Source organism: Equus przewalskii, chromosome 13 (assembly GCF_037783145.1).
Source record: "Equus przewalskii isolate Varuska chromosome 13, EquPr2, whole genome shotgun sequence".
Lineage (NCBI taxonomy): Eukaryota > Metazoa > Chordata > Mammalia > Perissodactyla > Equidae > Equus > Equus przewalskii.
Genome location: NC_091843.1, coordinates 11,280,278 through 11,295,810, shown reverse-complemented (window position 1 = coordinate 11,295,810; position 15,533 = coordinate 11,280,278). Strand labels below are relative to the sequence as shown.

Genomic DNA, 15,533 nt, shown 5'->3' with positions numbered 1-15,533 from the left:
CTCTTTCTCTATCATACACCTTCCCTTCTCCCCCTGCCCCCCAATAGAATGTAGGTCACCCAGAAATGCCATTTGGAATAAAGGCACTTAGGTCCACAGGTAAGGAACCTAAAAGAAGTTAGCTGGAAAAGAATTTGCTTCATACTAAATGGTTTTCCATTCTTGAAAAATGCCCCGCTTGTTTGTGCCTCTGGGCCTTTTCATATGCTGATTTCTCAGGCTAGACTGCTCTGTCAGCCCCTCACCCTTCTGCCCTTCTGCCAGGAAACTCCTACTTATCCTTCAGATCTCAGCTCAGTTATCATTGCCTCTGGGGAGCCCTCCCTGATTCTTCCTAGCAGGCTGGGATCACTGCCCCACCTATGTGCGCCCACAACACCCAGGGTTGTCATTGTCCCTGTCCTTGTCACTCTGCCCTGGGCAAGGGGCTTTGCCTGTCCTGTCCACCAGTGAATCCCCATTGCCAGCACAGTGTGCGACATATAATGGTTGAATGCATATTTCCTAGAGAAAAGAATGAATGAGCTATACGTCGGGGCTACTGCTTGCAGTGAGAGCTAGGCAGGAGTTGTGCATAGAACCCTCTGCGCAGAGCTGGTCAGGATCCCCCCAAGCTGAGTGTTGTCCTTGATGATGCTTTAGGGGAGGTGGCAGGACTGCTGTGATCTGGGGCATCCCAGCTGTTCTCGAAAGAATCCGAGCTTGTGGGCATGTTGGGGTCCTTCCAAGGGCTGGGTGGGGTGGGGCGCACCTGCAGGGAGATGTTGGCCTGGGGCCGGACCTTGGCGGAGGCCAATTCCACATAGGAGTCCTTGCCCACAAAGTTGACGGTGATGAGCTTCTCGCACCTCGGGCCCACGAAGCCTGGGGGGCAGCGGCAGGTGGGCTCCTGCTGCACCACGATGCACTGGGCCCCGTTCTGGCACTCGTACTGGTCACAGGGGCTGGTCTGCAGCAGGACCATGGGTGGGGGGTGCTCACAGAAGAGCCCGCTGGAAGGCGGGTAGAGGGGAACAGGGGGAGAAGAGACAATCAGTTATTTAGGCAAAAGAGCCGCCGGCAGAGAGGGAGGAGTGAGATGGGAACTGAGACTAATTCCAGCCCTGCCACTGACTGGGGCAAGCCATCTTCCTTCTCTAAGCCTCAGTTCCCCATTTAAAATAATGGGGTTGGACTAGGGTGCAGGTCCCCAAATTTCAGTGTCATCAGAATCGCCTGGGATGAGTTTGTTAAAAGTGCAGATTCACCCATCCACGGACGAGAGGATAAACAAGATGTACTATATACATACGATGGAACATTATTCAGCTTTAAAAAGGAAGGACGTTCTGACACACGCTACAACATGGAGGAACCTGGAGGATAGTATGCTAAGTGAAATAAGCCAGACACAAAAGGACAAATGCTGTATGATTCCATTCATACAAGTATCAAGAGTGGTCAGATTCATAGAGACAGAAAGTAGAATGGTTGTTGCCAAGGGCTAGGGGAGGGGTGAACAGGAAATTATTGTTTAGTGGGTACAGAGTTTTGGTCTTGCAAGATGGAAAGAGTTCTGAAGATGGATGGTTACACAACAATGTGAATGTACTTAATGTCAGTGAACTGTATACTTAAAAATGCTTAAGATGGTAAATTTTATATTATAAGTATTTTACCACAATTAAGAACAATTTTTAAAAGTGCAGATTCCCAGACACTTCTCCCCATGCCCCCTAATTCAGAAGCTCTGGAGCGGGGCTCACGAACTTTTATTTTCTGATGCAGATGGTCTCGATCAGGATTTGGAACCACTGGCCTCGAGAACTCATGGTTCCTTCCAGACTCACATTCTCAGAGTCTGTAACCAAGGCTCATTGGCACAGCTGGATTTATGCCATCCAATGAGTATTGGCGTACATGGAACTGTCCGCCGGCCTGACTCCCCTTAAGTGTGGTCCCTGCCTCCCCTCCTGTCCCCCCCCACTCTTCCCTTCCACTTAGTGTGAGAGCCAGAACTGGAACCCAAGCCCCTCCTTCCACATACCCCACAGACATCTCCAGACCACTTGGCCAGTGCCTGTCATCTCCCCTTTCTCTTTTGGCTTCACTGATTCCAGTGACTGACCCCAAACCCTCCCATCCACCTCCAACTTTCTACCATTGGGGCACCATAATGTTTTTGTTCTCCAGCCTAGAAAGAAGACTCCTGCCAGTGTGGCCATGTGGCCACCCCTCCCCTGCAAGCTGGCCTCCAAGATGGTGGCATCTTCCATTAGATGGAATCATGCCCAAGTTTGACATTATGTGAGCTGGGCCTGCAGTCCACCTGCTGTGTGCTTGTTCTGAGTAGCTCTTCTCATCTATGACATGGGGTCAATGACAACTGCTTTGGGACTTGGAAGAGCTAAAGAAGGTGTGGGGAATAAAGGCACCATGCAGACCCAGGCCTAGGGCTGCTTGGGCCTGGGTCTCCACCCTGGCCACCTTAGCCCACCAGTCCCTGGCCCACTACCCCCTGGTGTTGGGCCCAGGCTGGCTCCTTCCTGAGGGGCCCCTCTGCCATACCTGAAGCCCTGGGGGCAGATGCACGTGTAGCCATTGACCGCGTCCACGCACTGAGCCCCGTGGCGACACCTGTGGGCTGTGCAGTCATCATTGTCCACCTCACAGAGCTTCCCACTGTAGCCGGGCAGACATTCGCACCTGGAACACAGCAGAGGGAGGCTGTTCCCTGGGCCCGGCCAGCTTCCAGGTGGCCTCCCCTCTCTCCTCTATCTACCCATGTTCGTAAGTCCACCTCAAGTCTGACGGGCTCTGAGGAGTCTGGCCCCATAGTCAGTTTCAGTGGCCATCCACAGCCTTTGGTCCCTGAAAGCTGATATTTGCCTCCTTCACGTGGGGGAGTCTTATTTTCAGGAGCCAGGCCGAGGAGCAGAGGGTGGGACTCACAAAGATTTTGGATCTTCCACTGTCTACATGGAATTGACATTCAGTGTAGTCCTCCTTTGTGCCAGTACTGTGCTAAGCACCTTTCACTGAGCGCCTCATTGAGACCCCCTGGCTCCCTGTGACAGAGGTCTGCCCCCTTCATTACAAGGAGGAAGCTAGGGCTCTGAGAGGGAAGTGACATCCCCAAGGCCCTCATAGCATATGAAATTTCGTTTACATTTACTGTGTGTCAGACCTCATTCTCAGTGTATCAGCCACTCATTACCTCTCTCTGTTTTACTTTCTCCACCTTTAAATGCAACTGATGACAAATATCTCCACCTCTTATGGTCGTTTTAAAAATTAAGTGATAGGCTCTGCAGTGCACTAGATAAACATTGAGTAAATAGTATGATACATAGGTGATGATAATGATGATGAAGAAATGATGTTGTTCGCACTCCCTTTGATTCTTTTTACTGCTTGTTCATTTTTTCCCAGAGATTCAGGCTAGGATAAGAAGGGTGAAACCCCCTCCCTTAATAAAAGGCTGCATGCTGCCCACCCTTCCCTAAGGAGCAACAGTGACAGCAGCTCTGCCCCTGTTCCTGCTGGCCAGGTTTAGACCCGGCCAGAAAAGGCTGCTGCGGCTGAAACTTGGCCTCCCCAGTGTGGGCCCTAGATATGCATCTCTGGGCTCCTCTGTCTAGGGTGACACTGTCCCCCAGTCCCAGCAAGAAACAGACCCCAAGGTACCACATTACTCACAGGGGCTTAGGCACAGCCACAGGCACATATGAACACACATGCTTCCTGGCTCTTCTGCCTTCTGCAGGGCCTGGAGCCTGTGCACTTCTGGGCCCACCAGCTGAATGCTACTGGGCCGAGTATACATAATAACCACAGCCTGTCCAAGTCAGAGAGGAAGGTGGCAGGGAAGCAAGGGAGGAGGTGGAGAGGGAAGCAAGACCACTGAATACTTATGGGACAAAGGAGCCTGACTAGAGAAACTTCAGGACAAAGGATGGTCCTGCTTCCTCCCTGCCCTCACTCTTCCCCCTTTAGGAGTGGAGAGAAGTAGGCTAGAATCACAAGTCAATCCTGGCAGTGTTGGGCTTGGCAGAGCATGGTGTGTGCTGTGGATTCATGGCTAGGTAAGACACTCGGAGGGTGGGGTGTTCCTGGAGAGGGACGAGCTCTAGAATCTGAGGATTTCCTAGGTCTGCATTCAAAAACTGTGAAATCTGCTAAGATCTGACCTGTTCACCGTACTTATTTGATGGGTTAATTTGAAATACGTGACTTACTGCTGCACCAGAAGGTGTAAACTTTCACATCGTAGCCCCCATTCCACCCTAAGTCTTTTAAACAGAGATGAGGAATGCCTTTGTTGGGGGCACGTGCTCAACATACTGCAGCCCAGACCTCTGCTAGTGTTAAACCTGGCACCAGTAGACATTTGTATTTGCGTCTCCTGAATTCTGAGAAGTACCTGCAGAGCAAGGCAAGCTGTATGAGCTTCTCCAAGGCACCAATAGCTGCTCAATACTTACAGGGTAAAATCCAGCCTTTTAGGCATGGAGTTCAAGGCTATTGACGAGGTCTTCATGAGGAACAGGGAAGCTGTGCTCACTCGCAGACTAAGCAGTGGAGGTCTGAAGGCAAATGTGTTTACATCCTTCTTCTTTTCAATGCTACAGCCCTCTCAATACCAGCGCTTCTCAAACAAAACACCCAGGGATCTTGTTAAAATGCAGCTTCTGATTTAGGGAGTTTGGATGGGGCCGAGAATTAGCATCCCTAATAAGCTCCCATGTGATGCTGATGCTGCTGGTTCATGGACCTCACTTCCAATATCAAGAATCTACACAGCTTCTTCATCTGCTAAAGAGAAGCATCTGCTGGTATAACCTGCATTCCCTATAGTTTTCAAACCTTTTGCCTTCATCTTTCTTCTGAAGTGTAAGGCTTGTGCAATTCTGATACTTATCTGACCTATTGATTCCGGACAAGGGAGGGGTAGCCAAGTGACACCCTTGGTGCCAGGACATCAGGTGTCTCTAGATTTAGCCAAGGAACCAGTCAGGCCTGGACTGACTCGCAGTCCCACCCCTTTCTGTGTACATGCGCATCGGCAGCTCGCCTCACCTCACTGCGCCTCGGCCCCCACGCAGAAAGTGGACAAGCTTCCACATCCTAAGATTGTTGAGCGTTAAATGAGATGATGCACTGTGCCTGACAGAATAAGTTCTCAGTGCACATCAGTCACTGTGGTCTTTGTTTTCGTTATTATGATTTTCAGGGATTATGGACAGTGTTCACCATTATTTTCAGGGCTTCAGGCAGTATTATTTTGGTGTTTATATAACGGATAGTGATAGAGTGCTACCTGCCCTGTGGAGTTGAGGCCTCATTAGAACAGCATACAGGGAACTCTCCAAGGATAGACATCTGCGAACTTGGGCAGAGGTGGCACTGACTGCATGTCTCTTTTGTGAATGTCACGTAGCCTGCCTTGGGATATGAGTTGTTATGGTGATGGGAGGGGAGGGGGATAAAATTATAAAATGTTGCGCTGGGAGAAGGGATTTTTGATTTAAATGCATTTTAATAAAAAAAAAACAACACTACACTATTGAACCGGCTTGTAGACCTCCTCAAGATTCTAGGAGACACTGTGCATACATATATTCTCTCAAGATTTTGAAAGCTAGATTGGTTTCTTTCTTTTCTTTATTGTCCTAGAACTAAAGAGGTCTTGGTTACAGCAGAGTGAGGTTTCGAGGGACAAGTAACAGAGGATCGTGATCTCTGGCCCCGTTTTAAGTCTCTGGTCTTAACTCCCTGGCGTGCCCATCCCAGACCTGCACCCTGGACCACTTCTGACCAGTCTTCGTACTCGCTGTGCTCTTTCCGGCCAGCATCCTCTGGGCTTGCTGTCCACTAGCCTGGAGTACCAGTGATCTCCCCCTCTGTGGATATGATGTCCATTTGTCACAGCTCAGAGGCCCAGTCCCCATCACTGCCCCTTCTCAGGCACACCCAAAGCACTGTGCTTGTGAGTCCAGCCTGCTCTGCTTTGGTTTCAGTTTGCATTTAATGCATCTCTTCCCTCCCCTTTGCCTCTTCCTTCAGTTAAACAGCAGCCCTGAACTGAAGTCGAATTCTGGAGCGGGAAAAGTGGGGGTTCTTGGGAGGCATCCCTTACCCTCATCAACTCAGGTGACTCGACTGCCTGAGCGCCCACCTGGCACGTCTCAGAGGGAGGCAGCAGCAGATAAGGCGGATCTGTATGAGGGGGCATGCATGCAAGGATGGAAGCTCCCCTGTTCTCAGCAAAACCAGAGGCCCTAAAGCACCTCTTGTGTTTCCCTTGGTGATGAGCTGTTTGTAGGCTTAGGACGTGAAAACAGAAAGAACACAGAAAAAGACACGCTCATGGCCCCCTCTCACCCTCACCTGCTCTAGACTGGTCTCCGCCTGTGGGGCCCTCCCTCCTTTTCGCAGCCCATCCACATTCACCCATCCTTTGACGCTCACCTCGCCTCCCACCTCTTCAAGTTGGGGCCTTTCCTCCCTGCTCCAGCAGGTTCTTCTCTCCCCTCTCCAGAACCCCCTGCAGCACTCCGGGCCAGAATCAAGGGCCTCAGAAATTCCTTCTTTTCTAAACATTTGTTTTGTGTCAAATTTTCCTCCCCCAGATCCACGCAAGGGCCGTGAGAGGGAGGGATGCAAAAACCTCTTGCAGTCCCACCGCACTCACCCCATGAGCATCTGAGGGACTGATGGGTGGGCTGGGGACAACAACTGGAACCCATAGTTCTTAGATTCTAGGATTCCAAGAGTTTAAAAGTTCAAGTTTTAGGAATTCTATGAATCTAAGAGTCCCCAGTTCTAAGTGCCTAAGATTCTGTGATTGTATGATGTCATTAGTCTCAGGTTTTCTAAGATCCTGGGTTTCCATGAAGTCCTAAGCTTCGCAGTATCAAATCATAGTCTCAAAAAACCCAGAGTCTGAGAACTCCCTGCCTTATGACCGAGAGCTGGACAGACTCAGTGAGCTGACAGGTCCTGGACATCTGGACCTAGAGCATGAGCTTCTGTCCTCCAGAGGCTGGAGATGTCACTGGATGAAAGGCTGGTCAGGATTCTCCTTAAAGACTTGTCAGTACAGGCATTGAACTCCAGACCCACGTCCCTCATGTCTAGGGGTGGCTCTGTAGGGTCACTTTAGGTGCCTTTGCTGAGGGCTCATCTGGGGTCCCTCCAGCTGCTCAGTTTCTGCCTGCTCCCCAAGCCCTGACTCCTTGGTGCTAGAAACTCCCCCACCCCCAGTGTTGGACAGAGCCTGTGGGGAGGAGGGGGAGGTAATTGCATGTGGAAGGCAGTTTTGGGGAAGGGGAGAGTGTTCTTGGTCACAGGGTTGTGGGATGTCCCTACCAATGTCAGAAAATCCCAGGACTTAAGCGTCTCAGGATTGTTTCCAGAAGAGGCAACGGCATACCTTTCATGAAGGAGGGAGGAGAACGGAGGTGGGGACAGAGCCCAGGAGTGATTTCCCAGGGGCTCTGGAACTGGTGCCTTCTCCTGACGTGGCCTCTCCATCCACCCTCAGTATTGCTCACGTGCTCCCCTAGTTCCTACGGGCTCTGCTGCTTGCCATGGAGACAGCTCCACCAATGGCTTTGGCTGCTGAACCAGTCAGAGCTCACTACCCCCTCCTCAGCTGCCCAACACACTCAGGGGCATAAGCTGGCAAATTTGCTGGAACCACAGAGGGCAGAGTGCTGTGAAGGCTCCACACGGGGAGGTGATCAAATACCCTTTGGACTCTGCTTCCTCAGTGGGATGGCTCTACGACACTAGTTCTGGAAAGGAGAGAGATGCTGAGCGAGAGATGGGGGGAGGGAGGGAGGGGAGAGGAGTGAGAGGGGTAAGAGAAAGAGGGGATCTCTCTCTATCTGTCTACAGACAGACACAGAGAGAGAAAGTGTCCTGGAGACACCCACAGAGAGACAGAGGCACACAAGTAGGGAAAGAGCGAGAGACTGACTGAGAGAATTAGACCATGACCAGTCAGAGACACAGAGAAGCACGTGGAAATGAACAAGCAACAGGCAGAGAGAAAGAGAGGATATGGAGAGCGCCCCAAAGTCTCTACATCACACCCAGACTGTCGGAGGCCGAGTCCTCAGGACCCTGTGCTGGGGGCATGAAGCCAAGCCTTACCTGAATCCTTTGTCCAGTGAGATGCACTTGGCCTCATGCTGACAGAGGTTCGTCCCGGGCACGCAGTGGTCAATCACCTCATCGCACAGCTCACCTGGTGGGTGGGCAGAGAACGCGGGCATCAGGGAGGGTACTGGGGGGATACCCAGCCAGAAGGTCAGACTCCTCCAGCCCCCGATCAGGAGGGCGTGGATATCAGGAACTCAGCATTCGCTCTCTTGGTGTTGCCTTTCTCCTGTACCTCTGCCTCGGTTTCCCTAGCAGTGACAATGGGAAGATTCCAGGATGTCTCCTGGGCACCGCCATAGCACCATCATTTGGCTGTTTCACTTGATCATTTAGGGGCTGCCACAGCTGAAACCACAGGATGCCAGCCCCTGACCTTGGGCTATGCTTATTTGTTTTTTCGTTCTACACCCATTTATTGAGCACCTCCTGTGTGGTAGGCACTGTGCCAGATGCCAGGACACAACAGTGACCCCCGTCCTGTCCTCCCCTATAGCCTAGTGGGGGAGATCTGCAAACAAGCAGGCAATTACAACACAGATGTCAGGGCGATGACAGGGGTAAAGTGTGGAAGCCCAGAGGCTTCCTGAAGGAGCAGACATGGCTTAGCAGCAGGGTCCACCTGTCATAGATAAGTAAGCCCCCTGGATTTTCTCAGAGAAGAAAATATGAAGGGAATTTGAAGCTCTGGTCTCTGGATACATTCCCTTTGAAATTCATAAGCCACAAAATGCCTAACGGGTCATAAATAACCCAGAGATGGCCCTTTCATATAAGCCCTGAAAAGCTCACACTGCTGGAAGATGTGTTTGGGGAATGTGGGGGTGATACAGGACGACAGGGATGAGGTCAGAGGCAGGTGCACCTCTGAGCTGTGAGTTTCCTTAAATTCCTCGCGGTTAAGCGAGGTGGAGCGTGATCTGAGAGAGGAGAACCTCTATCTGTGGAGGTTCTCACTGGGGCTGGGAGTGGGAGCAGGGGCAGAGGGGAGAGGGGACAGGCCAGAGGAAGGTCCTGAGGGGCTGGGGACAAATGAATGCAGACACAGCCCCAGAGTCTGCTCTCTGCCGTGGTGGCTACAAGCTGACCCCTATCCCCTCCTTGTTTTGCCACTAGCTTCTCAAGACCACAGAGCACATTGTGTTCTTTATGACACTCTTCCTCTTCCTCGTCTCCTGGAGAGACCCAGAGAGGTAGACAAGCGTCTGTGTGGGACTAGTGACATCTTCTGGGACACAGAAAACCATGACATTCCATTCTCAGGAACAAAGTGTGACTAATCAGAAGTGCATCTCCGTCAACTGCAAACACAGCCATGGGGTCCCCACCACCTCAGTAAGGTTTCCTCAGCACCCTTCCACCGCCCACTGTCCACCGCAAATTCAGTTCCAGCCCCTCCTCTGCCCCAAAGCCTATTTTGAGCCCCTTTGCCCTCTCCTTCTTAATTGCTGAGATTTTCACTCTCTCTCTTCCGGCACTGAGCAGATTCTTCTGGACCAGTGATTTAAGGCTAACGTTATATGATGATTCCGCTCATCTTAGGTAGACCAGATGCCCTTGAGGGCTGAGGGCATACCTTAGACTTCTTGGTATCTCTAGTAGCTAATTCAGTGCTCTGTATACTGTAGATGCATAATAAGTGTTGCCTGTTGCTAATTTAACTCTTGGCTGTAACTCTACTCTTGGAAGGTGGAAGATGTAGGGCATAAGGGAAGTAGACCCTTAGCAGATTTCCCTGCACTTGTTCCCAGGACAAAACCTTCTCTGGGACCCCAGGAGGCCTAAGATTAAGTAGAATAAGTGGTTTTCTCTTAGTCCCAAGAGTGTGCTTGAGGGGTACCTGGCTATTGGGCCAGAAGCCCAATAAAGGCACAGGATCTCGAGGAGCAATGGGGGCTGTTTGGTTTCCTTCTCTGCAGGCCTCAGGACAGCTTCTATTCACCTTCCGAGTCTTCCCACTTCCCATCTCATTCTTGACATCAAAGCCAGGTTCCAAGAGGCTGGAGTGTGGGAGTCCTGGGTTGCACTGTCCTCATTTTCATCTTTGCCTTAGGCTAGTATTCCCTTTAGCATGTTTCTCACAACACAAGATCTATGGGTTGGTAATGGCGTTCTGGGACAGGGTAGGAGGGAAGTTTTGAAATCAAATAAATTTGAGCACTGCTGGGTTAAACAAACTTAAATGGCTTTCTTTAAAGCAGGAATTTTCAGGACCTTTAATATACTAATTTGTATTGTGGAGGTCCACAAAGAGGGTTGTTATTATATGTAGTGCTTCCCAAACTTGTTTGCCCATGGAACCTTTTCCTCAAAGAACTCATGGAATTTATGGAATTCCAGTTTGGGATATGGCACTTAAGTTGATCCTATAACACAGCTGGCTGTGTTTGCACCACTTGGTGGCACTTTGCTTCACAATCTAATGGTATATTTAACTGTCCTCATTAGGGGCTGTTAATATAAGAAATACACATCTTGTGTTTTGGGGGTCAGGGGGTTGTAGAATGGTTATCCTGAGGAAGCAGCTTCTGTGGGGAGCCTGGCTTCATTCTCCGGCTGGGTTAGCTTCCTCTTCTGTGATCCCACAACCCCCTGGGCTTTCTGGTGTTATATTCTCATTCTACCGAACACATCTCTCTCTCTGCTTGGTGATGAGCTTCTTGTGAGAAGGCACTTTGTCTTACTCATTTTTGTATGCTCAGCTCCTAGCAGAGTATCTGGAAAATGTAGAGTTCCAGAGAATGTTGACTAGACTTGAACAAAGCATAAACACAATGCAAGTGCCTCTTTGCTGGCCTCAAACACCACAGGCTCTTCAGGGTTTCTAAAGGAGGGGATGGCCATCAACTAAATGACAGACAGCTGAAAGGGCCCTGGGACCCTGTTTCAAGGTGAGAAGGAGCTAGTGATGGGGGGGAGGGGCAAACAAGCAAAGAGATAGGGCCTTTGGAAAGCCCCTCAAGGCACAGCATGGGGTTTTGGGGATTCAAGTCTTTGTCCACAGGGGGAAAGGAGGTGGGGTCCTTGGGAGAAGCTGTGAAATGGTGTTCTTCTGGTGCATGGCACCCCCGCCCCAGTGCCCACACACCATCCACACTCAGGCATCAGGAGACCTTACCTGTGTAGTTTGGTGGGCAGACACACACATAGTTGTTGATGCCGTCCACACAAGTGGCATTGTTCTCGCAGTCATTGTCCTCGCAGTCGTCTGGGTTGATCTCACACCGCTGCCCCTCAAAGCCAAGAGGGCAGGAGCAGCTTTGGGGATGTGTAGGGTGGGAAGGAGCGGAGCCGGGAGTGGGGGAGTGGGGTGGTTTGGAGTGGCAGAGAGGGAGGTTGGGGGGGGATATAATTAGGTTTCTCTCTGGATGGAGGTCCGAGGCAGCACTTTGGACACATGAGGGCCTGAGCAGGAAGACCCTTAGGAGCCTTAGAGGTCATTTCACCTAGCCCCTGTCTCTAGGCAGTATTCGACCTCCCCTGGCCCTGGATGGCTTCCTTGCCCCGGAGACAGTTCCCACCAGCAGAGCCCCCTTCACCATTCCCCCAGCTGGAAGTGGTTTCCCGGACATAGCTTAAATTCCTCCAGCTGCCTTCTAAACTGCCTTTCCTTCGGCTCTTCTGTGGAGTAGTCTCTCTTGTAGACAAAGAGAGAAACAACATAACAAACGTCCCCCTTTTTGTGACCTTCTACTCGAGGTAGGCTTTCTGTCTTTTTGGAGCAGAGGGTAGTGGCCAAGAGCAGGCTCTGCAACAGGCTTTCCTGGGAATGAATTCCGGGTCTGCCACCACCTAGCTATTTGACCTTGGGAAAATTACATAAATTCTCCGCATCTCAATTTCCTCGTCTGTTGACTGGGGTATTATTATTTATCCCCAGGGTGGTTGTGGGGATTCAATGAGATTATACAAGTAAAGCGCTTAGGAGGGTAACAGCACATGGAAAATGCTCAGAGCGTGTTAGCTGGCTTTGGTTCTAGACAAAACCACCACCTCCTCAGCCTTTCCTCAGGGATGCTCGTTCTCCCTGCCATGTGTTCCTACTACTCTGAGCTCACTCCAGCCTCTGAGGGATGAGGGGGTGGGGTGGGAGGATCCCTCTCCTGCCAAGACTGAGGCTTTCTGGTGAGCTTGGCTTAAAATGCCATAAATCAGCACGAGGCATTTCCACATCTTGTCTCGAGTGTTAAATCTCTTGCATAAAAACCTCCACCCACCTGTCCCTTGCCGGACACAGCTCACATCCCCAGGATTAGGCATGCAAAATCAGTCAGAACAGATAAAGGAGGGGTGAGGGGGTGTCTGGGAGGGTGCGGGTGGGAGGGGAGTCACTGGTTAAATGAGCGCTACGGCGAATCTCACTCTGTGCCCAACTGCTACTTGGGTTTGCACCCCATCCAAGAAGGTGGAATTCCAGGCCTCTCTCTGTTTCACAGACTGCTCTGATTTGGGATTTCACTAAACTAACAGGAAGTGGACTTCCGTGTTTCTAGAATCCTACTTACCCTCCTTTCCTCCACAACCTGAAAACCATGTCACGTTTTCTACAAAAGGCCAGGGGGTTCTTGCGTCTGAGCTCTCAAGATACAGAAAAATGATTCTTCCTCCTTTTTTCTGTTAGGGACCCTGGCCATTCATGAAAAAGGCTACTTCTTCAGAGTCAGACAAGGGGTAGGCTTGCAAAGATCTTAAACCATAGTGTTGCCTATTTTCCTGAGATGAGGTCCTCTGGCTCTCCCCAGAGCCCTAGGATTGCATGAAAGTGGGGTAAGGGTGGCTGTCCAAGGGAGCAGGGGCTGCTCATGGAGTGGACACAGGGTAGGAAGGAGGCTAGAGTCTCCCCTGTCCTCACTGGGAACCCTGGGAGGGGGCTGTCAAGGATACTCCAAGAGCACCTCATTAGCTGTGGGGACGTAGGACAGGTCACCTCTCCTGTCTTAGTCCTGTCTGGCCAGCTCTGCCAGCCTTTGCTCTTTTTGTGATCAGACAATTCATCAAGACTGGAGAGACATCTGTATGAAGAGGTAGGTGATGCTTCCAGAATTCTGACTTATATGAGGAGTTATGGGTTGAACTGTGTTCCCCCAGAAAGATACGTTGAAGTCTTAACCCCCAGTACATCAGAGTGTGACCTTAGTTGGAAACAGGGTCATTGCAGATGTAATTAGTTAATTTAAGATGAGGAGAAAGGTGGGTCCCTAATCCAATATGACTAACGTCCTTATAAGAAGACGGCCATGTAAAGAGACACAAGGCAAAGGCCACGTGACGATGAAGGCAGAGACTTGAGTGAGGCAGCTACAAGCCAAGGAATGCCAGCAACTGCCAGCAACCACCAGAAGCTAAGAAGAGGCAAGGAGGACCCTCCCTTATAGCTTTCAGAGGGACCATGGCCCTGCTGACACCTTAATTTTGGACTTTTGGCTTCCAGAACTGTGAGAGAATACATTCTGTCGTTCCAAGCCACTGGGTCTGTGGTACCTTGTTATGGTAGCCCAGGAAGCTGATACAGGAGGGAATGAGGGAGCAAAGCTTCCCTGACAAGAGTCCCTCCTTTTGCCAACCTCACAGGCACTGCCCTGATGGGGAGAGCTTTCCCGCTCCTTGGGAAGTCCTTGCGAGCTATGCTATCCCCAGTATGTGGACCTCATTGCTGTAACTCTCCACCCTGTTTCCCTAATCCTGTAGATCTGGGCCCTTTCCCTTGAAAATTAAGTTCTAAAAATATTTCCAGTTGATCTCAATTTCCTTAACAACTGAGGACGGAAATGAGATGCTTCTGCTCACCCGCACCTCCAGCTGAGAGGGGAGAAATGATCACCTGCAGGGGGAACCCCCGCTCCTCCCTCTCACCAGCCCCTATCTCTTGGCTGGGTGGGCAGAGCCAGGCTTTCACCTTGGAGGTGTGTGTGTTTCCTAGCTGAGGCCGTGTGGCCACCTCTGAGAGGTTTCTCCTCAGCCCTGCTCTCAGTGAGAGGCTAGGAGTGGGTGTTTTGGCTGACTCCAGGCAGGAAAGTGAACTCTGCCTTGAATTTCACTTTTTAAGAGTCAGAGTTTGATGGGGCTGGCCTGGCAGGTGGACACGTGGGCGGGCTGAGTTCCATAGGGAAGAGAATGGAGAACCCTGAACCTGATTTCTTTCACAGACCACATGGCAGCCCTCGGCCCGAGTGCCTTTGATAACTGTCTGCAACCTGAGCTCTAAGACGTCCACACACAGCTTGGCATTGGTGCCCCCTCCTTTATCTCTGACCCACTGGCTCAGTGGGGCTGCCAAATGAGCCACTTCCCACAGGTCTGCTTTTTCCAAGGCCATGGGCCAGGAAACTGGGCACCTGAAGGCAGCTGGGGAGGGTGGGAAACAGGAAGGAGGCCCGAGGTTTGGCAGAGGCCTAGAAGGCCCACCCAGGACAGGGATGAGGAAGATTTAAGTGGCTTCTATCCTTTTTTCTTCCAGAGCTCTTAATGCCAGGGAGGAAGGAGGTGGGATTGGAAGACCCAGGGACAAGTGTCAGCTTATGTGACCTAGAGCAAATCAATCTTTGTGCCTCAGTTTCTTCATCTGTTAAATGGGGATAGTACCGACCTGTACTAGATAGGGTCATTGTGAGGATTTAAATGAGATAATACATGATGAGTTAGTGCCTGGTTCATCTGGAGCATGTAATCAATGTCACCCATTACTGTTTTTTATAACACAGAAAAGAGTGGTAGAAATCCTAGGCTGGCAGGTTTTGGAGCCATTGTCTCATCTTTCTCTGACATTAGCCCGTAACTGTAGCCTCCCTTGGAATCCTCCTGGCTCTACAGGGGACAGACTCCCCGAATTCAAAGCCCTGGACCAGTGTTTACTAAGTGCAAATGTGGGCAGAGGATTTATCCCTTTGATGCCCCAATTTCTTTATCTGTATAACAGGGATAACAGTAGCTCCTCACAGGCCGTGGAGAGCCTTGAGACCATTCACTTAAAGGGCTGGCACAGTGTGGGCACCCAGCAGGCCCTCAGTGAGCAGCTATGTTTCGTCATCCCGCCCCGAGAGTCTGCCTCCAGGGGGAGGGAAGGGCCAGGGGTGAGCTGTTACCTGAACCCATCCTTGTGGCCCTCGCTCAGGTGGCAGGTGCCTCCGTGCTGACAGGGGTTCTGGATGCAGGTGTTGATGGGCACGGTGCAGTCTTTGCCCTGAGGAGCAAAAGAGGGAGAAGCGCTAGTGAGGGAAGCTTGCAATGGCTGCCATGAACAGGAGAGCCCTGCGAGTTCCCAGCATCCTCTGGAATAGGCCAGGGAGATGGCCACAAGGAGGTCCTGGGAGCAGCCTGCTGTGTGGCTCGGAGAAAGTCATAGGGAGCCCGCACCTTTGGTCACTCCATAGTGAGGAGGGGAGGAATGC

General features: G+C 51.1%; 1 protein-coding gene across 1 annotated transcript in view; it reads right to left on the bottom strand.

Moving 5' to 3' along the window:
• Nucleotides 1-15,533, bottom strand: part of SLIT3 (slit guidance ligand 3) — a 587,735-nt gene that overhangs the window by 21,957 nt on the left and 550,245 nt on the right. Inside the window, exons 27-31 of the mRNA XM_070569056.1 lie at nucleotides 15,228-15,325; nucleotides 11,264-11,403; nucleotides 8,140-8,233; nucleotides 2,548-2,685; nucleotides 752-992 (exon numbers count right to left, since the gene is read on the bottom strand). Coding sequence (XP_070425157.1) covers nucleotides 752-992; nucleotides 2,548-2,685; nucleotides 8,140-8,233; nucleotides 11,264-11,403; nucleotides 15,228-15,325 — 711 coding nt within the window. The remainder of the gene's footprint in view (nucleotides 1-751; nucleotides 993-2,547; nucleotides 2,686-8,139; nucleotides 8,234-11,263; nucleotides 11,404-15,227; nucleotides 15,326-15,533) is intronic.